Source organism: Macaca nemestrina, chromosome 17 (assembly GCF_043159975.1).
Source record: "Macaca nemestrina isolate mMacNem1 chromosome 17, mMacNem.hap1, whole genome shotgun sequence".
NCBI classification, from domain to species: Eukaryota; Metazoa; Chordata; class Mammalia; order Primates; family Cercopithecidae; genus Macaca; species Macaca nemestrina.
Window position 1 is genome coordinate 62,996,037 of NC_092141.1, and position 26,413 is coordinate 63,022,449.

The 26,413-nt window shown below is 46.0% G+C and overlaps 1 protein-coding gene and 1 non-coding gene across 6 annotated transcripts in view; one reads left to right on the forward strand and one right to left on the reverse strand.

The window, feature by feature from the left end:
* The first annotated feature begins 561 nt into the window (after positions 1-561).
* The window catches only part of LOC105472252 (cyclin dependent kinase 12), a 78,105-nt gene continuing 52,253 nt past the window's right edge, over positions 562-26,413 (forward strand). For 2 of the 5 annotated variants that reach the window (XM_011725322.3, XM_011725324.3), the window contains exons 1-2: positions 563-2,228; positions 11,703-12,587. In XM_011725322.3, the coding sequence (XP_011723624.1) occupies positions 1,183-2,228; positions 11,703-12,587 (1,931 nt within the window). In that variant the 5' untranslated portion in view covers positions 563-1,182. Of the gene's footprint in view, positions 2,229-11,702; positions 12,588-26,413 lie in introns of all 5 variants that reach the window. The other 3 variants (XM_011725323.3, XM_011725321.2, XM_011725325.2) reach the window with 3 other exon arrangements.
* On the reverse strand, positions 23,693-23,797 carry LOC112424991 (U6 spliceosomal RNA). The gene has a single exon (XR_003015963.1). It is a non-coding gene; the product is annotated as a U6 spliceosomal RNA (small nuclear RNA).

Here is a 26,413-nt window from a genome sequence, read left to right on the forward strand (position 1 = left end):
GTACTTTGGAAGGCCGAGGCGGGAAGATCACTTGAGGTCAGGAGGTCGAGACCAGCCTGGCCAACATGGTGAAACCCTGTCTCTACTAAAAACACAAAAGTTAGCCGGGCATGGTGGCGGGCTCCTGTAATGCCGGCTACTCGGGAGGCTGAGGCAGAAGAATCGCTTGAACCTGGGAGGTAGAGGTTGCAGTGAGCCGAGATCGCGCCACTAACACTCCAGGCTGGGCGACAGAGCGAGACTCCGTCTCAAAAGAAAACAAAAAACAAAAAACAAAGTCATCCTGGTAGTTAAAAGATTTGTTAAAAAGGAAGTTAAAATTAGTTTGTCAGGGAGCCTGGGAGTGTTTGTTTAATCACTTATCGATAAAGTTTTGGTTAAAAAAAAAACTCGGTTTGTTCCGTTTCAATAAAGCTTTGTTCAAATGGGGAGAGAGAGCTCATCGCGAGAGTCAGGTGAAACGCGTTTCTAGTTTGGGACCTGATCTCGCGTTGTTTGATGAAGCAGCGGAATGAGGTGAAAGCAAAGCATGAAACATCGCGAGAGGCTACTGGACTTTCGCGACGATTTCTGGGATTGCCCCTCCCCCCTCCTCTAAGTGCCGTTTCGGTTTAATCTAGTGTGTGACTGAGTCTGTGTGAGGGGGAGTGTGTGTGTGGTGTGGAGGTGAAACGGAGGCAAGAAAAGGGGCTCCCTCAGGAACGAGGGACAAAGGGGGCGTGAGGCACCTAGGCCGCGGGATCCCGGCGACAGGAAGCCGCCCTGAGCCGGGCTACCGGGTAGGGGAAGGGCCCGCGTAGTCCTCGCAGGGCCCCAGAGCGGGAGTCGGCCCCACAGCCCCGGGCCGTCGGCTTCTCACTTCCTCGACCTCCCTGGCGCCCGGGCCTGAGGACTGGCTCGGCGGGGGGAGAAAAGGAAACAGACTTGAGCAGCTCCCCGTTGTCTCGCAACTCCACTGCCGAGGAACTCTCATTTCTTCCCTCGCTCCTTCACCCCCCACCTCATGTAGGAGGGTGCTGAGGCGTCGGGAGGGAGGAGGAGTCTGGGCTACGGTCCCTGCCCTCCCCACCCCCTTCCTGGGGCGCTTTGGTGGGCGTGGAGTTGGGGTTGGGGGGGAGGGTGGGGGTTGCTTTTTGGAGTGCTGGGGAACTTTTTTCCCTTCTTCAGGTCAGGGGAAAGGGAATGCCCAATTCAGAGAGACATGGGGGCAAGAAGGACGGGAGTGGAGGAGCTTCTGGAACTTTGCAGCCGTCATCGGGAGGCGGCAGCTCTAACAGCAGAGAGCGTCACCGCTTGGTGTCGAAGCACAAGCGGCATAAGTCCAAACACTCCAAAGACATGGGGTTGGTGACCCCCGAAGCAGCATCCCTGGGCACGGTTATCAAACCTTTGGTGGAGTATGATGATATCAGCTCTGATTCCGACACCTTCTCCGATGACATGGCCTTCAAACTAGACAGAAGGGAGAACGACGAACGTCGTGGATCAGATCGGAGCGACCGCCTGCACAAACATCGTCACCACCAGCACAGGCGTTCCCGGGACTTACTAAAAGCTAAACAGACCGAAAAAGAAAAAAGCCAGGAAGTCTCCAGCAAGTCGGGATCGATGAAGGACCGGATATCGGGAAGTTCAAAGCGTTCGAATGAGGAGACTGATGACTATGGGAAGGCGCAGGTAGCCAAAAGCAGCAGCAAGGAATCCAGGTCATCCAAGCTCCACAAGGAGAAGACCAGGAAAGAACGGGAGCTGAAGTCTGGGCACAAAGACCGGAGTAAAAGTCATCGAAAAAGGGAAACACCCAAAAGTTACAAAACAGTGGACAGCCCCAAACGGAGATCCAGGAGCCCCCACAGGAAGTGGTCTGACAGCTCCAAACAAGATGATAGCCCCTCGGGAGCTTCTTATGGCCAAGATTATGACCTTAGTCCCCCAAGATCTCATACCTCGAGCAATTATGACTCCTACAAGAAAAGTCCTGGAAGTACCTCGAGAAGGCAGTCGATCAGCCCCCCTTACAAAGAGCCTTCGGCCTACCAGTCAAGCACCCGGTCACCGAGCCCCTACAGTAGGCGACAGAGGTCTGTCAGTCCCTATAGCAGGAGACGGTCGTCCAGCTACGAAAGGAGCGGCTCTTACAGCGGGCGATCGCCCAGCCCCTATGGTCGAAGGCGGTCCAGCAGCCCTTTCCTGAGCAAGCGGTCCCTGAGTCGGAGTCCACTCCCCAGGTGAGCTATTTGTCTAACAGTCCTTCCTCATTTAGGGTGGGTTGCGAGGAATTGGCATTCAGCGTGTTAACATTGTGTGGAAGCCTGCAGTGTTCATCATTGATTAGAACACTTTGCTGTTGGCTAGTCGTTGCAGTGTGTGAATCTGTCTCCCCTTAACCCAGAACGAAAAGTGAAGAGTACATAGGCCTCAAACCCCTAAAGGTAGGTACTTCCAGTGGTGGGGTCTTCAGTTGTAAGCTTGTAAGTGAGAAATGTCAAAGGCTTCTGCTTAGTGAGTGGATGGAGTTGATACTAGTTCCCAGAGCATGTTTAGCTGTTTCTGTTGCTTAGTTTAAAATTTTTAAAAATCATATTGGTATTAGTGCTTTAGACTCTATGGGACCTGTTTGAAGACTTAAGAAATTACAAAGTTTCGTTTGTATTAAAGTTACTTGCCTAGGTTATCCTATTTGTGTTGTCCACTGAGTCCCCAAATCTGTACATTTATTCATTTCCTACTTGGCACTGTTTTAATAATTTACAAAAGATTCCTGTCTTTTAACTGATGTTTTAGTGGAAATTCAACTGATTAATCTGTTACCCTTTTGATGGTATAACCTAGCAGAAATTGGTTCCAAGGACAATTTGGTTTTCTTTACAGCATCATCACTGACCTACCTTGTGACCGCTGACAATTTTCAAAATCTTTCTCTAAAACACATGGTAATAATGCCTTCCTTATATTTTGACTCCTTTGTGGCCTCACCTCAGTTCACGAAAACAGAAGGTGGGCTTTAGTTAGAACTTTGTGGAATCCTAATGTTGCTTTTTGATCTTTAGCAAATTAGTTAATTTCTCTGTGCCTGAGTTGCTTCAGGTGTAAAATGGGGCTGGTCTTGAACTCCTGAGCTCAAGCAATCCTCCTGCCTCCAAAAGTGCTGGGATTACAGGCTTGAGCCACCACGCCTGGCTCATACATGGCTTTTGTATTTCAGTGTAATTTTTGCTGACTTAAAGTTACAATTATTCATAAATGATGTGAGTACATCAAGCTGCAGAGTGTTCCTAGCTGTCAAGGGCTGGAATTCTTAATGTTTCCTCCTCCATTTTATTTTTTATTTTTATTTATTTATTTATTTATTTTTAAACTTTTTTTTTTTTTGAGACGGAGTCTCGCTCTGTCACCCAGGCTGGAGTGCAGTGGCCGGATCTCAGCTCACTGCAAGCTCCGCCTCCCGGGTTCACGCCATTCTCCGGCCTCAGCCTCCCAAGTAGCTGGGACTACAGGCGCCCACCACCTCGCCCGGCTAGTTTTTTTTTGTATTTCTTAATAGAGACGGGGTTTCACCGTGTCAGCCAGGATGGTCTCGATCTCCTGACCTCGTGATCCGCCCGTCTCGGCCTCCCAAAGTGCTGGGATTACAGGCTTGAGCCACCGCGCCCGGCCCCTCCTCCATTTTATTATAAAAAAATTTTAGGCCGGGCGCGGTGGCTCAAGCCTGTAATCCCAGCACTTTGGGAGGCCGAGACGGGCGGATCACGAGGTCAGGAGATCGAGACCATCCTGGCTGACACTGTGAAACCCCGTCTCTACTAAAAACTACAAAAAACTAGCCGGGCGAGGTGGCGGGCGCCTGTAGTCCCAGCTACTCGGGAGGCTGAGGCAGGAGAATGGCGTGAACCCGGGAGGCGGAGCTTGCAGTGAGCTGAGATCCGGCCACTGAACTCCAGCCTGGGTGGCAGAGCGAGACTCTGTCTCAAAAAAAAAAAAAAAAAAAAAAAAAAAAAAAATTTAAGCACAGAAAGGTTGAAAGAATTGTAGTGAACACCCATATATCTAACACCTAGTTTCTACAATAAATATTTGTTATATCCAGCCTAGGCAACATAGTGAGGGCCCCTTCTCTACAGAAAAAAAAAAAAAAAAAAATTAGCTGGTGGCGGTGGTGCACATCTGTGGTCCCCACTGCCTGGGAGGCTGAGGTGGGAGGATCACTTGAGCCTAGAAAATCAAGGCTGCAGTGAGCTGTGATCACACCACTGCACTTCAGACTGAGCATCAGAGTGAGACCTTGTCTCAAAAAAAAAATTGGGCTGGGAGGAGTGGCTCACACCCGTAATCCCAGCACTTTGGGAGGCCGAGGCCGGTGGATCATGAGGTAGGGAGTTTGAGACCAGCCTGACCCTGGTCAGGTGAAACCCTGTCTCCACTAAAAATATAAAAAATTAGTTGGGTGTGGTGGTGTGCACCTGTAGTCCCAGCTACTCGGAAGGCTGAGGCAGGAGAATCGGTTGAACCCAGGAGGCAGAGGTTGCAGTGAGCTGAGATCATGCCATTGCACTCCAGTCTAGGTAACAGAGACAGTAAGACTCCGTCTAAAAAAAAAAAAAAAGCTATATATTTTATAATCTGTCTACCTATCCATTAATCTGTCTTTTGTTTTCATTTATCTCAAAGTAAGTTGCAGACATCAGTATACTTAATTCTAAACACTTCAACATGTTTACCATTAGCTGGATTACCATTTTTTTTGGAGGGGTGAGGAGTAAAATTTATATACAGTAAAATGCCTAAGTCTTAAGTGTAGCATTTGTAAAGCTGCTTAGTTTTTTTTGTTTGTTTGTTTGTTTTTGTTTGTTTTTTTTTTTTTTTTGAGACAGTCTTGTTCTGTCGCCTAGGCTGGAGTTCAGTGGCGCAATCTCAGTTCACTGCAACCTCCACCTCTCGGGTTCAAGCTGTTCTCCTGCCTCAGCCTCCTGAGAGTAGCTGGGATTACAGGCGCCCACCATCACATCTGGATAATTTTTATATTTTTTTAGTAGAGACAGGGTTTCACCATGTTGGCCAGGTTGGTCTCGATCTCCTGACCTCAGGTGATCCGCCCGCCTCAGCCTCCCAAAGTACTGGGATTACAGACGTGAGCCACTGCGCCCGGCCACGCTGTTTAGTTTTTTAAGGAAGTCTAAAAAGTATTCTCAGAATATTTGTTTCTTGATAGAGTAGTTCATTAAGGTTGTAAAAATTGTTAACTGTTAGGCCGGGCGCGGTGGCTCAAGCCTGTAATCCCAGCACTTTGGGAGGCCGAGACGGGCGGATCATGAGGTCAGGAGATCGAGACCATCCTGGCTAACACAGTGAAACCCCGTCTCTACTAAAAAATACAAAAAAAAAAACTAGCCGGGCGAAGTGGCGGGCGCCTGTAGTCCCAGCTACTCGGGAGGCTGAGGCAGGAGAATGGCATGAACCCGAGAGGAGCAGCTTGTAGTGAGCTGAGATCCGGCCACTGCACTCCAGCCTGGGTGACAGAGCAAGACTCCGTCTCAAAAAAAAAAAAAAAAAAAAAAAAAATTGTTAACTGTTGTAGGGTATGGGAATACAGAAGAGTGTGCTAAGACTAAAACACTAAAAGGAGTTTCAGTAAGAAGTGCATCTTTCTAGTGATTCCTTTTGAATTCTTAGAGAAAACAGTGTATCTCATGTTCTCTTAAGAGAGTAGAGGAGGCTGGGCGTGGTGGCTCATGCCTGTAATCCCAAGCACTTTGGGAGGCCAAGGTGGGCAGATCACCTGAGGTCGGGAGTTTGAGACCAGCCTGGCCAACATGGTGAAACCCTGTCTCTACTAAAAATACAAAAATTAGCTGGGCGTGGTAGCATGCACCTATAATCCCAGCTACTCAGGTGGCTGAGGCAGGAGAATTGCTTGAATCCAGGAGGCGGAGGTTGTAGTGAGCCAAGGTCACGCCACTGCACTCCAGCCTGGGCAACAGAGTAAGACTGCATCTCAAGAAAAAAAAAAGCCACGCCTGTAATCCCACTACATTGGGAGGCTGAGGCGGGCGGATCACCTGAGGTCGAGAGTTCAAGACCAGCCTGACCAATATGGAGAAACCCCGTCTCTACTAAAAATACAAAATTAACCAGGCATGGTGGTGCATACCTGTAATCCCAGCTACTTGGGAGGCTGAGGTGGGAGAATTGCTTGAACCCAGGAGGCAGAGGTTGTGGTGAGCTGCAATTGCAATAAGTACACTCCAGCCTGGGCAACAAGAGGGAAACTCCATCTAAAATAAAAATAAAAATAAAAATCTGAGGAATCTACTCACATAATTTAAACTAGTCAGTAATGGTAAAAATAAGTTTAGAGAAAATTGGAGACACAATATGGTAGCGTAGCATGCAAATATAATCATTATATAATATTCCCAGAGACACATGAACGCTTTTAGTTGGCTTATAGAGAGCATTGTATGTTTGTATGTGTGCATTATATGTTTTTCTTCATTGGTTGAAATTCTAAACAGTACAGAAATATTGTAGAGTCAAAATAGAGGAACATATAGATCCCTTCTTCAATATTCTCTGTGTTTTCTTCCTTGGGAGACAAGTCAAAATGAAATAAGCAACATTTTATTTTATTTTTTTTTTTTGAAACAGAGTCTTACTCTGTGGCTAGGCTGGAGTGCAGTGGCGCGATCTCAGCTCTTTGCAACTTCTGCCTCCCAGGTTCAAGCGATTCTCCTGCCTCAGCCTCCCAAGTAGCTGAGACTACAGGTGCGCGCCACCATGCCTAGCTAATTTTTGCATTTTTAGTCGAGACGGGGTTTCACCATGTTGGCCAGGATGGTCTTGATCTCTTGACCTTGGGATCTGCCTGCCTCGGCCTCCCAAAGTGCTGGGATTACAGGCATGAGCCACTGGACCCGGCCAAACAACCTCATTTTGAAAGACTGAAGATGCTTTGGCAGAAATGCAATGTCTTTGCATTTGCCAGTTTAGCAATGATGAATAGTTGAGTGGAACCTAACTTAATTCGGGGAGTGGGGGGGAAATACATTTGTTTTTGAAGACATTCCTTGATTCTACATTGCTTATTGCTGGCTGTGTTTACCTATTTGTATCTACTCCTCCGCTTTTTTCTAGAAGAGTGAACCTGGAACTTAAATGTAGCATTTGTATCACTAAAAATACTGCAAGTGTATGGCCATCCAAATCTATTAACAGTAGGCTTCTGTGAGAAATTGAAGGGTTTGTAACAGACTTCCTTAGGAAGATTTGGTCACGCTGACTAAAACAATAGTACTTGGTAGCTAGCTAGCATTAGTGTTTTGGGTTTTACACATTTTCCCCGGGATAGAGATGTTACTTAGATACATTTCAAGCAGAGAAACCCTCTTGATTCAGCCAAATATGTACCGAAGGCATATTAGTTTTAATGGTAAGTGGATATTTGGTAAATATCAGTACTTTTCAGTATTTTATATTCTCATGTTCATGTTTGTGATGTTTTTTAGTTCTGTTGATTCCAACAATATTTTTATTTTTATTTTTATTTTTTGAGACAGTGTGTCTCTCTGTCCCTCGGGCTGGAGTGCAGTGGCGTGATCTTGGCTCACTGCAACCTCCATCTCCTGGGTTCAAGCAGTTCTTCTGCCTCAGCCTCCCGAGCAGCTGGGATTACAGGCACACACCACCATGCCTGGCTAATTTTTTTGTATTAGTAGAGATGGGGTTTCACCATATTAGTCAGGCTGGTCTCAAACTCTTGATTTAAGGGCGATCCACCCGCGTTGGCCTCCCAAAGTGCTGGGATTACAGGCATGAGCCACGGCACCCAGCTTCCAATATTAATTTTATATTTTAACTAACTGTTGGAAACAAACTTGCAAAAAGCAGTATAGGTAAAAGAAAATCATCGCTGCTGTTATACAAGTTGTTTCCCTTACACATATATGTTGTTTTGAAACATTTTGGTTCATGTCAGTCTTACTATATGTCAGTCTTACCATATCTCCCTGATCAAAGATAAAGGAAGACATTGATGATCTATAATGGAAGCAATTTGTTTTAGACTACTGGGAAAATTTTGTTTTGTCCAGTTATGCTTTTAATGTTTTTATTTTATTTATTTTTTTGAGACGGAGTTTCACTCTTGTTGCCCAGGCTGGAGTGCAATGGCGCAATCTCAGCTCACCACAACCTCTGCCTCCCAGGTTCAAGCTATTCTCCTGCCTCAGCCTCCCAAGTAGCTGGGATTACAGGCATGGACCACCATGCCTGGCTAATTTTGTATTTTTAGTAGAGACAGTGTTTCTCCGTATTGGTCAGGCTAGTCTCACTCCCAAACTCAGGTGATCTGCCTGCCTTGGCCTCCTAAAGTGTTGGGATTACAGGCGTGAGCCATAGTGCCTGGCGCTTTTAATATTTTTATTTAATTTAATTAATTTATTTATGTTTTGAGACAGATTTTCGCTCTGTCGCCAGGCTGGAGTACAGTGGCGAGATCTCTGCTCACTGCAACCTTGGCTCACTGCAACCTCTGCCTCCTGGGTTCAAGCGATTCTCCTCCCTCAGCCTCCCAAGTAGCTGGGAGTACAAGCACGCACCACCAAACCCAGCTAATTTTTGTATTTTTAGTAGATACGGGGTTTCACCATGTTAGCCAGGATGGTCTTGATCTCCTGACCTCGTAATCCGCTGCCTTGGCCTCCTAAAGTGCTGGGATTACAGATTTGTTTTTTGTTTTTTGTTTTTTTTTTTTTTTTGAGACGGAGTCTCGCTCTGTTGCCCAGGCTGGAGTGCAGTGGCCAGATCTCAGCTCACTGCAAGCTCCACCCCCGGGTTCACGCCATTCTCCTGGCTCAGCCTCCCGAGTAGCTGGGACTACAGGCGCCCGCCACCTCGCCCGGCTAGTTTTTTGTATTTTTTAGTAGAGACGGGGTTTCACCGTGTTAGCCAGGATGGTCTCGATCTCCTGACCTCATGATCCGCCTGTCTCGGCCTCCCAAAGTGCTGGGATTACAGGCTTGAGCCACCGCGCCCGGCCTGTTTTTTGTTTTATCTCACATTGAGACTTCAGCAGGTTAGGCTTTAGTAAAAGATTTGGGTTTCGACTTAAAATGATCTGCCCCATAGATTCCCAGATTTTATTTCCAACGCCTTCCTTAAGAAGGTTAATCAAACATGCAGTAATACCTTCCTTTAGGAGTTTCTAATCATAGTTGATTAGAAGTCATTTTATAATAAAGATATCAGGAGCCCTCATGTTTTTGAAACGTTCTAACAAATTTTGGTAAAATATTTTCTCCACTTTGTTTTGTAAATCCTAAGTTTTATGTGTTGGGAATTTGTTTAGTACTTTATTTTAAACTTTACAACTTTATTATAAACTGAGGATGCAAGGAACAATATATTTTTCTGAGATCTGCCAATTAAATAACTCTAGTTAACAAATTTAGGTTTTGGTGAAGCATGCTTGTTGCTTTTACCTTTCTGATGGATATAACCCAATTTTACTGTGGAGTATGACTTCTTTTTTTCTTTTTTTGAGACAGAATTTTGCTGTTGTTGCCCAGGCTGGAGTGCAGTGGCGCAATCTTGGCTCACCACAAACTCTGCCTCCTGGGTTCAAGCAATTCTCCTGCCTCAGCCTCCTGAGTAGCTGGGATTACAGGCGCCCACCACCACACCTGGCTAATTTTGTATTTTTAGTAGAGACGGAGTTTCTCATGGTTGGTCAGGCTGGTCTCAAACTCCCAAAATGGGCGGATCAGGTGATCCGCCCATTTTGGCCTTCCAAAGTGCTGGGATTACAGGTGTGAGCCACTGCACCCAACCGAGCATGACTTCTTTATCCTGTTTTCACTTTATCAAGGATTAAAATCAGAATTCTGAAAGTAATCATTGTGAATATGGTTCTTTCTTTTCCATTGTAGGAAAATAATAGTGACCCATCTTTTTTCAGATGAACAAGTAGTAGATAATTTTATTGTTATATGATTCAGATATGTTTTCATGTAGGATTATTTAGTTTAATCTTTTTTTTTTTTTTTTTTTGAGGCGGAATCTCCCTCTGTCACCCAGGCTCACTGTAAGCTCCACCTCCCAGGTTCATGCCATTCTCCTGCCTCAGCCTTCTGAGTAGCTGGGAATACAGGTGCCTGCCACCATGCCCAGCTAATTTTTTGTATTTTTTAATAGAGATGGGGTATCACTGTGTTAGCCAGAATGGCCTTGATCTCCTGACCTTGTGATCCAACCGCCTCGGCCTCCCAAAGTGTTGGGATTACAAGTGTGAGCCACCGTGCTCGGCCAGTTTAATCTATTTTTTAAATGAACTTTATTTTTTTTAGGGTAGTTTAAGACTTACAGAAGGCCGGGCACGGTGGCTCAAGCCTGTAATCCCAGCACTTTGGGAGGCCGAGACGGGTGGATCACGAGGTGAGGAGATCGAGACCATCCTGGCTAACACGGTGAAACCCCATCTCTACTAAAAAAAAAAGTACAAAAAACTAGCCGGGCGAGGTGGCAGGAGCCTGTAGTCCCAGTTACTCGGGAGGCTGAGGCAGGAGAATGGCGTGAACCCGGGAGGCGGAGCTTGCTGTGAGCTAAGATCCGGCCACTGCACTCCAGCCTGGGTGACAGAGCGAGACTCTGTTTCTTTTTTTTTTTTTTTTGAGACGGTGTCTCGCTGTGTCGCCCGGGCTGGAGTGCAGTGGCCGGATCTCAGCTCACTGCAAGCTCCGCCTCCGGGGTTTACGCCATTCTCCTGCCTCATCCTCCCGAGTAGCTGGGACTACAGGCGCCCGCCATCTCGCCCGGCTAGTTTTTTGTATTTTTTAGTAGAGACGGGGTTTCACCGTGTTAGCCAGGATGGTCTCGATCTCCTGACCTCGTGATCCGCCCGTCTCGGCCTCCCAAAGTGCTGGGATTCCAGGCTTGAGCCACCGCGCCCGGCCTTTTTTTTTTTTTTTTTTTTTTGAAACAGAGTCTCGGCCGGGCGCGGTGGCTCAAGCCTGTAATCCCAGCACTTTGGGAGGCCGAGACGGGCGGATCACGAGGTCAGGAGATCGAGACCATCCTGGCTAACACGGTGAAACCCCGTCTCTACTAAAAAATACAAAAAACTAGCCGGGCGAGATGGCGGGCGCCTGTAGTCCCAGCTACTCGGGAGGCTGAGGCAGGAGAATGGCGTAAACCCGGGAGGCGGGGCTTGCGGTGAGCTGAGATCCGGCCACTGTACTCCAGCCCGGGCGACACAGCGAGACTCCGTCTCAAAAAAAAAAAAAAAAAAAAAAAAAAAAGACTCACAGAAAAATTGTGAAGATAGTGCAAAGAAGTCTCATATATTCCTTCATCCAGTTTCCCTTATTGTTAACATCTTACATTAATGTGGTATAGTTGTTACAGTTAATGAACCAATATTGATAACATAATTGTAAACTGGAGTCCATACTTTATTTAGGTTTACTTAGTCTGCCTAATGTCCATTTTCTGTTCCAGGATCTTACTCATTATACCATCTTACATTTAGTCCTGTTTCCTTGGGATGCCTCTTGATTGGGCTGGTTTCTCAGACTTTCCTTGGTTTTGATGGCACTTAATCTATTTTAAGATTGATAAGTTACAGTTCTTCATAGTTTGTTTTGTTGATCTGTTTTCCTCCATATACTACTGTAGTCTATTCATTTAAAACTGCCTTTTTATTTTTCCAGTAGGAAATCCATGAAGTCCAGAAGTAGAAGTCCTGCATATTCAAGACATTCATCTTCTCATAGTAAAAAGAAGAGATCCAGTTCACGCAGTCGTCATTCCAGTATCTCACCTGTCAGGCTTCCACTGAATTCCAGTCTGGGAGCTGAACTCAGTAGGAAAAAGAAGGAAAGAGCAGCTGCTGCTGCTGCAGCAAAAATGGATGGAAAGGAATCCAAGGGTTCACCTGTATTTTTGCCTAGAAAAGAGAACAGTTCAGTAGAGGCTAAGGATTCAGGTTTGGAGTCTAAAAAGTTACCCAGAAGTGTAAAATTGGAAAAATCTGCTCCAGATACTGATCTGGTGAATGTAACACATCTAAACACAGAGGTAAAAAATTCTTTAGATACAGGGAAAGTAAAGTTGGATGAGAACTCTGAGAAGCATCTTGTTAAAGATTTGAAAGCACAGGGAACAAGAGACTCTAAACCCATAGCACTGAAAGAGGAGATTGTTACTCCAAAGGAGACAGAAACATCAGAAAAGGAGACCCCTCCACCTCTTCCTACAATTACTTCTCCCCCACCCCCTCTACCAACTACTACCCCTCCACCTCAGACACCCCCTTTGCCACCTTTGCCTCCAGTACCAGCTCTTCCGCAGCAACCACCTCTGCCTCCTTCTCAGCCAGCATTTAGTCAGGTTCCTGCTTCCAGTACTTCAACTTTGCCCTCTTCTACTCACTCAAAGACATCTTCTGTGTCCTCTCAGGCAAATTCTCAGCCCCCTGTACAGGTTTCTGTGAAGACTCAAGTATCTGTAACAGCTGCTATTCCACACCTGAAAACTTCAACATTGCCTCCTCTGCCCCTCCCACCCTTATTACCTGGAGATGATGACATGGATAGGTAAGTCCTATAGTGAACTGGAAAAAACCCACTTGATCTAAACATATAGCATTTTCTGTTTTAATCTTTGTCAAAACTACCGTCATGGTTTTATGAGCAGGAAATGCCTTTGATATCTTCAGTGGGAAAGTCTGTATTTATGACATTATTACTCGGAAAGAGAGAATTAGAATTTGAGGCCTGGTTAACCCATTTTATCATTAAGTTTATTTTATTTATTTTTTTTTATTTTGAGACATGGTCTTGCTGTGTCGCCCAGGCTGTAGTGCAGTGGTGTCATCTCGGCTTACTGCAGCATCTGCCTCCCGGGTTCAAGCGATTCTCCCGCCTCAGCCTCAGCCGCCTCAGCAGCTGGGACTGCAGGCATGCACCACCATACCTGGCTAATTTTTGTATTTTTAATAGAGACGGGGTTTCGCCATGTTGGCCGTGCTGGTCTCGAACTGACCTCAAGTGATTTCCCCACCTTGGCCTGCTAAAGTGCTGAGATTACAGGTGTGAGCCACCGTGCCTAGCCTAAGTTTATTGATAATGCTAATTTTGATTAAAATTTGAAGAAAACGATTTTTTCCCTTAAATTTTTGTTGAAAATATTAATACCTATAGAATAATTAAAAGTAATAGGCTGGGTACAGTGTCTTATACCTGTAATCCCAGCACTTTGGGAGGCTGAGGCGGGCCGGTGGATCACCTGAGGTCAGGAGTTCAAGACCAGCCTGGCCAACATGGTGAAACTCCGTCTCTGCTAAAAATATAAAAATTAGCTGGGCGTGGTGGTGGGCCCCTGTAATCCCAGCTACTTGAGAGGCTGAGGTAGGAGAATCACTTGAGCCCAGGATACGGAGGTTGCAGCGAGCCAGGATTGCTAATTGACATATTTGCTTTTGCTTTAACTGTGGGTATCATGACACTTCTAAGTACTTCAGCATGTCTCTCCTAATAATGACGTTGTTCTGTGTAATTACGATATCTTCATCACCCTGAAAAATTTAGGATTGACTTAATAACATCAATAGTTATATAAATAACATGCTATCTGCCATGCGCAGTGGCTCATGCCTGTAATCCCGGCACTTTGGGAGGCCGAGGCGGGTGGATCATGAGGTCAGGATATCAAGACTATCTTGGCGAACACGGTGAAACCCCGCCTCTACTAAAAATATAAAAAATTAGCCGGGCGTGGTGGCAGACGCCTGTAGTCCCAGCTACTCGGGAGGCTGAGGTAAGAATGGCGCGAACCTGGGAGGCGGAGCTTGTAGTGAGTTGAGATCGTACCACTGCACTCCAGCCTGGGCGACAGAACGAGACTCCATCTCAGAAAAACCAAACCAAACAAAAATGCTATCAATAATAATATTTAACCAAATAGTCCCAGTAGCCCCCAAAATGTCTTCATTGTTGGTTTTTGTTTTCAATTGGAATTCAGAATAACTCACAAAATGTCATTTATAGCTGAGTTTGTTTTTTCTCTCCTGATCCAGGGTCCAAACTGGGTTTATTTTGAAAAGGGCTGCTTTTTTTTTTGTTTTTTAATTATTCCATAAAAAGGGGGGAAGGGGTGAGGGATTGCATTGGGAGTTGTATCTGATGTAAATGACGAGTTGATGGGTGCTGACGAGTTGATGGGTGCAGCATGCCAGCATGGCACAAGTATACATATGTAACAAACCTGCACGTTATGCACATGTACCCTAGAACTTAAAGTATAATAATAAAAAAGAAAAAAAAATTACCATGGTAAATTTTAGATTATGTGTAATTTGCCATAATTAAAAATTTTTTACTTAAAAAAATGCATTTTTCAGATGAGGAAATTGAGACACGGTAACATGTAAAAAAAAAAAATTATTCCTTAAAAAGTAAAAGAATAATATGTAAAATATTTGCTAATTAGAATATAATTCACAGTGGGATGAGGGGAAGAACTTTAATCTTAGTAAGTTCTCTGAATATTGAGAATTGAAATGATTACGAAGCATGAATCTAATTTTATAGAAGACATTAACAAAAATATTTCTTTAAGGCTGGACTTGGTGGCTCACGCCTGTAATTTCAGCACTCTGGGAAACTGAGGGAGATAAGATCACTTGAACCCAGGAGTTCAAGATCAGCCTGGCCAACATGGTGGAACCCCATCTCTACTAAAAACATACAAAAATTAGCCAGGCGTGGCCGGGTACGGTGGCTCATGCCTTTAATCCCAGCACTTTGGGAAGCTGAGGCGGGTGGATCACGAGGTCAGGAGTTCAAGACCAGCCTGGCCACGATGGTGAAACCGTCTCTACTAAAAATACAAAAATTAGCTGGGCGTGGTGATGGGTGCCTGTAGTCCTAGCTACTGGGAAGGCTGAGGCAGAGAATTGCTTGTGAGGTTGCAGTGAGCTGAGATTGTGCCACTGCACTCCAGCCTTGGCAACAGAGCGAGACTCCGCCTCAAAAAAAAAAATAAAAATGAGGCCAGGCGTGGTGGCTCAAACCTGTAATCTCAGCACTTTGGGAGGCCGAGACGGGCGGATCACGAGGTCAGGAGATCGAGACCATCCTGGCTAACCCGGTGAAACCCTGTCTCTACTAAATAATACAAAAAACTAGCCGGACAAGGTGTCGGGTGCCTGTAGTCCCAGCTACTTGGGAGGCTGAGGCGGGAGAATGGCGTGAACCCGGGGAGGCGGAGCTTGCAGTGAGCTGAGATCTGGCCATTGCACTCCAGCGTGGGTGACAGAGTGAGACTCCGTCTCAAAAAAAAAAAAGAAAAATTAGCCAGGCGTGGTGGCAGGCGCCTGTAATCCCAGATGCTCAGGAGGCTGAGGTGGGAGGATCACTTGAACGCAGGAGGCGGAGGCTGCGGTGAGCCGAGGTCATGCCACTGCACTGCAGCCTGGGCGACAGAGCGAAACTCTGTTTCAAAACAATATATATGTATTTCTTTAATATCTTGACAGGACTAACTAGGCATGTACCACCAAACACACTTGCTTTAGCAGTGACATGTGATGGCAGTCTTTGTGTTACGGTTTGCTTATTCTACTGCGATCCTATGCTCTTTGGGATGTGAATTACATTTATTGAAACGAACTTTTCATTGTAAGCACAAAATTAAGTGCCACTGATCTTGCATCCTAGCCTAATTCCCAGGCCTCTGTTCCTTTCAAGGTAATAATTGTAGTTTTATTTCATTTTATTTTGAGACAGGCTCTGGCTCTGTCCCCCAGGCTGGAGTTCAGTGATGCGATCTAGGCTCTTTGCAACCTCTGCCTTCCAGACTCAGGTGATCCTCCCAGCTTAGCTTCCTGACTAGTTGAGATTACAGGTGCACACCACCACATCTGGCTAATTTATTTTTTGTAGAGATGGGATTTCATCATGTTGCCCAGGTTGGTCTTGAGCTCCTGGACTCAAGTGATCCATTGCCTTGCCTTCCAAAGTGTTGGGATTACAGGCATGAACCACCACTCCCGGCCAATATTGGTGATTTGAATGATGATACATTGCAGCCCTCTGGGTGAGAAAGTATGTTTTTTCACATTTACCCTCTGTTCCTTTAAAGAAGATGCAAATACAGTAAATGGAAAGGGGAGAAAAATTTTAAGAAATGGCCCATCACTATTTATAGAAAGAAATATGATGTGTAATGTTTCCTTTTTTTTTTTTTTTTTGGCGTGACCAGACTGCCAAAATCTGATTTTTTATTTATTTATTTTTTCAGACGGAGTCTCTTACTGTTGCCCAGGCTGGAGTGCAATGGTGTGATCTCGGCTCACTGCAACCTCCTGGGTTCAAGCGATTCTCCTGCCTCAGCTCCTCTGAGTAGCTGGGATTACAGGCATGTGCCACCATGGCTGGCTAATTTTTGTAATTTTTAGTAGGGACAGGGTTTCACCATGTTGGCCAGGCTGGTCTCAAACTCCTGACCTTAAATGATCCTCCCACCTCGGCCTTCCAAAGTGTTGGGATTACAGGCGTGAGCCGCCACATCCAACCCAAAATGTGATTTTTTTTTTTTTTTTTTTTTTTGAGACAGAGTCTCGCTGTGTCGCCTGGGCTGGAGTGCAGTGGCCGGATCTCAGCTCACTGCAAGCTCCGCCTCCGGGGTTTACGCCATTCTCCTGCCTCAGCCTCCCAAGTAGCTGGGACTACAGGCGCCCGCCATCTCGCCCGGCTAGTTTTTTTGTATTTTTTAGTAGAGACGGAGTTTCACCGTGTTAGCCAGGATGGTCTCGATCTCCTGACCTCGTGATCCACCCGTCTCGGCCTCCCAAAGTGCTGGGATTACAGGCTTGAGCCACCGCGCCCGGCCCAAAATGTGATTTTAAATAAAAATTCCACATACTCTTTCTAACATTAATAGGTATTTATAGACTGAGCTTTGTGGATGTAATCCCAGCACTTTGGGAGGCCATGGTGGGAGGATTGTTTAAGGCCAGGAGTTCAAAACCAGCCTGGACAACAACATAGTGAGACCCCATCTCTACAAAACATTTAAAAATTAGTTGGATGTGGTGGCAGGTACCTTTAGCCCTAGCTACTTGGGAGGCTGAGGCAGGAGGATCACTTGAGCCCAGGAGTTCAAGGCTGTGGTGAACTGTGATTGGGCTGCTGTACGCCAGCTTGTGAAAGAGACCTTGTCTTTAAAAAGAAAATTTTAATTAAAAAAATAATAATAACAAATTCTGCCACGTGATGAAAATTACAGAAGAGAAGGCGAGAACCTGAATTTTCTTTTTTTTTTTTTTGAGACGGAGTCTCTCATTATTGCCCAGGCTGGAGTGCAGTGGCAATCTTGGCTCACTGCAAACTCTGCCTCTCAGGTTCAAGTGATAGAATCCAAGTGGCTGGGATTACAGGTGCCTGCCACCACGCCCAGCTAATTTTTTGTATTTTTAGTGGAGACGGGGTTTTACCATGTTGGCCAGGCTGGTCTGGAACTCCTGACCTCGTGATTCGCCCGCCTCGTCCTTCCAAAGTGCTGTGATTACAGGTGTGAGCCACTGCACCCAGAACCGAACCTCAAATTTATGTGAAAAAAATTAACTTGAGGTCCAAAATATAGATAGATAAAAGCCAAAGATAAAAAGATAAAAGCCATATTCTTTTTTTTTTTTTTTTTTTTGAGGCGGAGTCTCGCTCTGTCGCCCAGGCTGGAGTGCAGTGGCACGATCTCGGCTCACTGCAAGCTCCGCCTCCCGGGTTCCCGCCATTCTCCTGCCTCAGCCTCCCGAGTAGCTGGGACTATAGGCGCCACCACCACGCCCGGCTAATTTTTTTGTATTTTTAGTGGAGACGGGGTTTCATTGTCTCATAGCCAGGATGTTTCATAGCCAGGATGGTCTCGATCTCCTGACCTCGTGATCCGCCCGTCTCGGCCTCCCAAAGTGCTGGGATTACAGGCTTGAGCCACCGCGCCCGGCCGATCTCAACTCTTGATCTCGTGATCCATCTGCCTCGGCCTCCCAAAGTACTGGGATTACAGGTGTGAACCTCCGTGCCACACCTAATATTATTTTATTTGTTTATTTATTTTTTGAGATGGAATTTTTGCTCTTGTCACCAAAGCTGGAGTGCAGTGGTGCGATCTCAGCTGCATCCGCCTCCTGGGTTCAAGCGATTCTCCTGCCTCAGCTTCCCAAGTAGCTGGGATTGCAGGTACCTGCTACCACACTCAACTAATTTTGTATTTTTAGTAGAGCCTGGGTTTCGCCTTGTTGGCCAGGCTGGTCAGGAACTCCTGACCTCAGGTGATCTGCCTGCCTTGGCCCCAACAAAGTGCAGAGATTACAGGCATAAGCCACTGTGCCTCGCCTTTTTTTTTTTTTTTTTTTTTTGAGGCAGTTCTGCTCTGTCACGCAGGCTGGAGTGCATTGGGGTGATCTTGGCTCACTGCAACCTCCACCTCACAAGTTCAGGCGATTCTCCTGCCTTAGCCTCCTGAGTAGCTGGGATTACAGGCGCCCACCACCATGCCTGGCTAATTTGTGTATTTTTATTAGAGATGGGGTTTCACCATGTTGGTTACGAACTCCTGACCTTAAATGATCCACCTGCCTCGGGCTTCCAATGTGCTGGAATTACAGGTGTGAACCACAGGCCTGGCCGTAATCTAATTATTATTATTGTTATTATTTTTGAGACAGTCTTGCTCTGTTGCCTAGGCTGGAGTGCAGTGGCGCGATCTTGGCTCACCACAACCCCCACCTCCAGGGTTCAAGCGATTCTCCTGCCTCAGCCTCCTGAGTAGCTGGGACTACAGCTGTACATGGTGTGTGCCACCATGTCCGGCTAATTTTTGTAGTGGTGGTTTTTTTTTTTTTTTTTTTTGAGATGGAGTCTCTGTTTCCCAGGCTGGATTGTAGTGGTGCGATCTTGGCTCACCACAACCTCTGCCTCCCAGGTTCAAGTGATTTTCCTGCCTCAGCCTCCCAAGTAGCTGGGACTATAGGCACATGCCACCATGCCCGGCTAAGTTTTTTGTATTTTTAGTAGAGACGGAGTTTCACTATGGTGGTCAGGCTGGTCTCGAACTCTTGACCTTGTGATCCACCTGCCTTGGCCTCCCAAAGTGCTGGGATTACAGACATGAGCCACTGCGCCCAGCTAATTTTTGTATTTTTAGTAGAGACAGGGTTTCACTACCTTGACTAGGCTGATCTTGAACTCCTGACCTCAGGGTCTGTCCCTTGGCTTCCCAAAGTACTGGGATTACAGGTATGAGCCACTGCACTGGGCCGATCTAATTATTCTTAAACATGTTTTTTTTTTTTTTAGCCACCTCCTCCTCCAGCTCTTTTTTAAGAGATGGGGTCTTACTCTGTTGCCCAGGTTTGTCCCAAACTCCTCAACTCATATTATCCTTCTACCTTGGCATACCTGAATGCTGGCATTACATGTGTGAGCTGCTGAGTTTGGCCATGATTTTTTTTTTTTTTTGAAATGGATTCCCACTGTCACCCAAGCTAGAGTGCAGTGGCTCAATCTCAGCTCACTGCAACTTCTGCCTCTGGGGTTCACACGACTCTCCTGCCTCAGCCTCCCCAGTAGCTGGGACTGCAGGCACATGCCACCACACCCGGATAATTTTTTTGTATTTTTAGCAGAGACAGGGTTTCACAATGTCAGCCAGGCTGGTCCCGTCCCGAACTCCTGACCTCAGGTGATCCACCTGCCTTGGCCTCCCATAGTGCTGGGATTAGAAGCATGAGCCACTGTGCCCAAGCCTGGCCATGATTATTATCAGTTTTCTACATATAAATAAATTATTAAGGGTAGAAAAATGGAAATAGGCCAGGTGCTATGGTTTATTCCTATAATCCCAGCCTTTTGGGAGGCCAAGACAAGAGGATTACTTGAGCCCAGGTGCTTGAGACCAGTCTAGACTACATAGCCAGACCCTGTTGCTACCATTAAACAAGAAAAAAGGGCATGATAGCATGCATCTGTGGTCTGAGCTACTTGGGAGACTGAGGTGGGACCATTACTGGAGCTTGGAAGGTTGGAGCTACAGTGAGCCACGATCGCACCACTGCACTCTAGCCTGGATAACAGTGAGATGTATCAAAAAAAAAAAAAAAAAGAAGATGAGAGTGTCTTCCATGAGCAATTTTATTTATTTATTTATTTATTTATTTATTTTTGAGACGGAGTCTTGCTCTGTCGCCCAGGCTGGAGTGCAGTGGCCAGATCTCAGCTCACTGCAAGCTCCGCCTCCCGGGTTCCCGCCATTCTCCTGCCTCAGCCTCTTGAGTAGCTGGGACTACAGGCGCCCGCCACCTCGCCCAGCTAGTTTTTTGTATTTTTTAGTAGAGACGGGGTTTCCCCGTGTTAGCCAGGATGGTCTCGATCTCCTGACCTTGTGATCCGCCCGTCTCGGCCTCCCAAAGTGCTGGGATTACAGGCTTGAGCCACCGCGCCCGGCCAGCAATTTTATTTTTTTATTTTAAATTCATGATGTGTTTCTGTTTCTATTTTGTGTGTGTGTGTGTGCTGATACATCCATGTACCAGTTGCTCCATATCCATGTACTAGCTGCTCCTATCTTTGACATGAGAAGTAATTTTTACGTAGGAAAACTTTTAAAAAAGAAATCTAAAAGTTTCATAAGGAACTCACTTATATTCTCTCTTTTATCTTCTCACCTGAGACTGCAGCAGCATGGATGTTGAGAATGTGACTTACACATCTTTTTATTACCTACAGTACCTTATGGATGAAATACAGAATGCAATTAGTAAATGTTGGTTATTTTAATTGATGGGTAAATAAAACTTCTAATGGAGCCAGGATCAGGGCTTGTGTGAAATGACAGTGGACATGTAAAATAAGTCAGTGTGCACATAAAGAACATAAAGCCTACATTAGAGGGTTTGTCTGCTTTTTTTTTTCCCCGAGACGGAGTCTTGCTCTGTTGCCCAGGCTGGAGTGCAGTGGCATGATCTCGGTTCACTGTAGTCTCCGCCTCTCACGTTCAAGCAATTCTCCTGCCTCAGCCTCCCAAGTAGCTGAAACTATAGATGGTCACCACCATGCCTGACTAATTTTTGTATTTTTAGTAGAGACAGGATCTCCACATGTTGGCCAGGCTGGTCTCAAATTCCTGACCTCAGGTGATCCACCCCCCTTGGCCTCCCAAAGTGCTGGGATTACAGGCATGAGTCACCGCACTGGCTTTTTTTTTTCTCCCCCTGAGACGGAGTTTTGCTCTTGTTGCCGAGGCTGAAGTGCAATGGCATGATCTCGGCTGACTGCAACCTCCACCTCCTGAGTTCAAGCGATTTTCCTGCCTCAGCTGCCTGAGTAGCTGGGGTTATAGGCCCCCGCCACCACGCTCAGCTAATTTTTATATTTTTAGTAGAGACGAGGTTTTACCATCTTGCCCATGCTGGTTTCAATCTCCTAACCTCATGTGATCCACTCATCTGGGCCTCCCAAAGTGCTGGGATTATAGGCATGAGCCACTGTGTCCAGCCTAGAGGATTTAGTGTCATTTTGGGAAAAGAATGAAACTTTACTTTTTTTTTGAGACAGAGTCTTACTTTGTTGTCCAGGCTGGAGTGCAGTGGTGTGATCTTGGCTCACTGCAACCTCCGTCTCTGAATCCCAAGTGATTCTCCTGCCTCAGCCTCCCGAGTAGCTAGGATTGCAGGCATGTACCACCATGCCCAGCTAAATTTTTTTTTTTTTTTTGAGACGGAGTTTTGTTAGTTGCCCAGGCTGGAGTACAATGGTGCAATCTCAGCTCACTGCAACCTCTGCCTCCTGGGTTCTAGCAATGCACCTTCCTCAGCCTCCCAAGTAGTTGGGATTCCAACTGATTTTTTGTATGTGTAGTAGAGACCGGGTTTCACCATGTTGGCCAGGCTGGTCTCGAACCCCTGATCTCTAGTGATCCACCTGCCTTTGCCTCCCAAAGTGCTGGGATTACAGGTGTGTGAGCTAGCACACCCAGCCGAAACTTTTCTTTCAAACATATATTTTGAGTAGGAGTGTACTAGTTCAGGTATCAAATACAGTAGTTAATTTAGCTAATGGTATTTCAAAAGCCTTTCTCATTTGTGGTCTACAATTCTCGTTTTCAAGAAGCACGGCAGCCCACATCCAACATAGTACAGTCTACATGACCATAGCTATTAATGAATATATTCCTGCCTTAAGTAGATCATCTGTATACTTTTCTTAGAAATTTCAGTTAACCGGCTGGGAGTGGTGGCTCACTCCTGTAATCCCAGCACTTTGGGAGGCTGAGGCCAGCAGATCACCTGAGGTCGGGAGTTCGAGACCAGCCTGGCCAACGTGGAGAAACCCTATATCTACTAAAAATACAAAATTAGCAGGGTATGGTGGCACATGCCTGTAATCCCAGCTACTTGGGAGGCTGAGGCAGGAGAATCCCTTGAACTCGGGGGGCGGAGGTTGCAGTGAGCCAAGATCATGCCATTGCACTCCAGCATGGGCAACAAGAGCAAAACTTCTCAAAAAAAAGAAATTTCAGTTAAACACATAGAATTTTTAAAATCATCTTTTCTTCTTTCTCTTTTTTTTTTTTTTTGTGACAGAATCTCACTGTCACCCAGGCTGGGGTACACTGGTGTGATCTTGCCTCACTGCAATCTTCACCTCCTGGCCTCAGCCTCCTGAGTAGCTGGGACTACAAGCACAATGCCTGGCTGGCTTTTTTTTTTTTTAATTTTTATTAGAGACCAAGTTTTGCCATGTTGCACAGGCTGGTCTCAAACTCCTGAGCTCAAGCAGTCTGCCCACCTTGGTCTTCCAAAGTGCTGGGATTGCATGTGTGAGCCACTGCGCCCAGCACTTCTGCTCTGCTTTTCTTTTTTCTTCTTTTTTTTTTTTTTTTTTGAAACAGAGTCTCGTCCTGTTGCCCAGGCTGGACTGCAGTGGCGCTATCTCGGCTCACTGCAACCTCCACCTCCCAGGTTCAAGCGAGTCTCCTGCCTCAGCCTCCCAAGTAGCTGGGATTACAGGCGCATGCCACCACGCCTGGCTAATTTTTTGTATTTTTAGTGGAGATGGGGTTTCACCAGGTTGGCCAGGCTGTTCTCTTAACTCCTGACCTTATGATCTGCCTGCCTTGGCTACCCAAAGTGCTGGGATTACAGGTGTGAGCCACCGCACCTGGCTTTTTTTTTTTTTTTTTTTCGATACAGAGTTTCGCTTTTTATTGCCCAGGCTAGAGTGCAATGGTGTGATCTCTGCTCACTGCAACCTCTACCTCCTAGGTTCAACCAATTCTTCTGCCTCAGCCTCCTGAGTAGCTGGATTACAGGCACGTGCCACCATGCCCCACTAATTTTGTGTTTTTAGTAGAGATGGGGTTTCACCATTTTGGCCAAGATGGTCTGGAACTCCTGATCTCAGGTGATCCACCTGCCTCTGCCTCCCAGAGTGCTAGGATTACAGGCTTGAGTCACCTTACTTGGCCTTGCTCTGTTTTTCTAATAGCCTTGTTCATTTGGAGTGTACTGAACTTCAAGGGAGTCTACATTATTTTTAAAGGCTGTATCTCTGTAAGTTCAGTACACTCCAAATGAACCAGGATTTTCCTAGTAGAATGGGATGCTTGGTTTCCATTTTTTATGTACGTAACTAAACTTTTTTTTTTTAGGGAACACTTCACGAATTTGTGTCATCTTTGTGCGGGGGCCGTGATAATCTTTTCTGTATTGTTCCGGTTTTAGTGTATGTGCTGCCAAAGTGAACACTCAACAAAATTTTTTTTTGTTTTTCCGAGACAGAGTGTCTCACTGTCACCCAGGCTGGAGTGCAGTGGTATGAGCTCAGCTCACTGCAGCCTACCCCTCCCAGGTTCAAATGATTCTTGTGCCTCAGCCTCCCAAGTAGCCGGGATTACAGACATGTGCCTCCATGCCTGCTGATTTTTATATTTTTAGTGGAGAGGGGTTATGCCATGTTGGCCAGGCTGGTATCTAACTCTTGGCCTCAAACAATCCACCTGCCTCAGCCTTTCAAAGTGCTGGGATTACAGGTGAGATCCACTATGCCTGCCTCAACTAAATTTTTTTTTTTTTTTTTGAGACAGAGTCTCACTCTGTCACCCAGGCTGGAGTGCAGTGGCACGATCTCGGCTCACTGCAACCTCCTCCTCCTGGATTTAAGCGAATCTGCTGCCTCAGCCTCCCGAATAGCTGGGATTACAGGCTTGTGCCACCACGCATGGTCTAAGTTTTGTATTTTTAGTAGAGACAGCGTTTCACCATGTTGGTCAGGCTGGTCTTGAACTCCTGCCCTCAAGTGATCCACCCGCCTTGGCCTCCCAAAGTGCTGGCATTACAGGTGTGAGCCACCTTGCCCTGGCTCAACTAAATTTTTGATAAAAGTTTGTAAATAGCAGTGAAATCACTGTTTCTTTTCTTTTTTTTTTCTTTTTCAGAGACAAGTTTTCACTTTGTCGCCCATGCTGGAGTTCAGTGGCCTGAGCATGGCTCACTGTAGCCTCTACTTGCTAGGCTGGAGCGATCCTTCCACCTCAGCCTCTCAAGTAGCTTGGACTACAGGCGTGTACCATCATGCCTGGCTAATTTTTGTACTTTTTTGTAGAGATGGAGTTTGACTGTGTTGTCCGGGCTAGTCTTGAACTCCTAGACACAAACAATACACCTGCCTTGGCCTCCTAAAGTGTTAGGATTACAGGCGTGAGCCACCATGCCTGGTCTGAAATCACGTTTTAAACAACCAACTTCAAGGGGAAGGAGATAAATGATCATGTTTAAAGTAGTTTACGCTGTTAAAATTGGCAAATTATCTATTGAAAAATTCAGTGTTTTTTTTTTTCTTTTGAGAGGCAGTTTCGCTCTGTCGCCCAGGCTGGAGTGCAGTGGCGCGATCTCCGCTTACTGCAAGCTCCGCCGCCTCCCGGGTTCATGCCATTCTCCTGCCTCAGCCTCCCTAGAAGCTGGGACTACAGGTGCCCACCACCACGCCTGGCTGATTGTTTTGTATTTTTAGTAGAGACGTGTTAGCCAGGATGGTCTCAATCTCCTGACCTCGTGATCCGCCCACCTCGGCCTCCCAAAGTGCTGGGATTATAGGCGTGAGCCACCGTGCCCGGCCCGATGTGTTTTAAATAGTTATAATTTATTTTTTATTTTTATTTTTTATATTTGAGGTAGATTCTCACTCATGATCCGCCTGCCTTGGCCTCCCAAAGTGCTGAGAGTACAACCGTGAGCCACCACCCCTGGCCTAAATATTTATAAATTTTTTTTTTTTTTTTTTTTTTTTTGAGACAGAGTCTCGCTCTGCCGCCCAGGCTGGAGTGCAGTGGCGCGATCTCAGCTCACTGCAAGCTCCACCTCCTGGGTTCACGCCATTCTCCTGCCTCAGCCTCCCGAGTAGCTGGGACTACAGGCGCCCACCACCTCGCCCGGCTAGTTTTTTTTTGTATTTTTTAGTAGAGACAGGGTTTCACCGTGTTAGCCAGGATGGTCTCGATCTCCTGACCTCATGATCCGCCCGTCTCGGCCTCCCAAAGTGCTGGGATTACAGGCTTGAGCCACCGCACCCGGCCAATATTTACAAATTTTATATTTTTCTTTTTTTTTTTTTTTTGAGACAGGATCTTGCTCTGTTGCCCAGGCTGGAGTGCAGTGGTGCGATCTTGGCTCACTGCAACCGCTGCCTCCAGGTTCAAGTGATTCTCATCCCTCAGCTTCCCAAGTGGCTGGGATTACAGGAACAAGCTACCACACTTGGCTAAGTTTTTGTATTCTTAGTAGAGACAGGGTTTCACCATGTTGGCCGTGCTGGTCTCGAACTCTTGGCCTTAAGTGATATGCCTACCTCAGCATCCCAAAGAGCTGGGATTACAGGTGGTAGTCACCATTCCTGGTCTATATTCTTTTTTTTATTAACAGTATTTTTATTAGAAGTGTTTCCATTATACCCACAGATTCAGTTCTGTCATCACAGATTCCAAAATACTATTCATATTCTAAAAGTTGGGCAGTCCTAGAGCTTGGTAGGTTTTTAAATTACACATGTATTATGAAACCTAATTACCAAATGTGAATTTGTGTATAGGTATAAATAGGGAACTAGGAACTACTGATATGGATAGGGTATATCAGCGCTTCCTGGTAGTGACTTTTCAATTAATGACTGATGTATAGTATCTGCTCCCCTGTGATAGACTCATTTCGCATGTACCGCATGTCCTCAACCCTTTATAATACTGAGTGTCCTATGCTAAAGGTAATAATGTTAAGCATTGTAGTTTTGAGGCTGTCAAATTTTCAAGTTTCAAGGTTTTAAATTCCAACATTGGAATTTGTTGAAACAGGATTTGATCTCTATTCAAA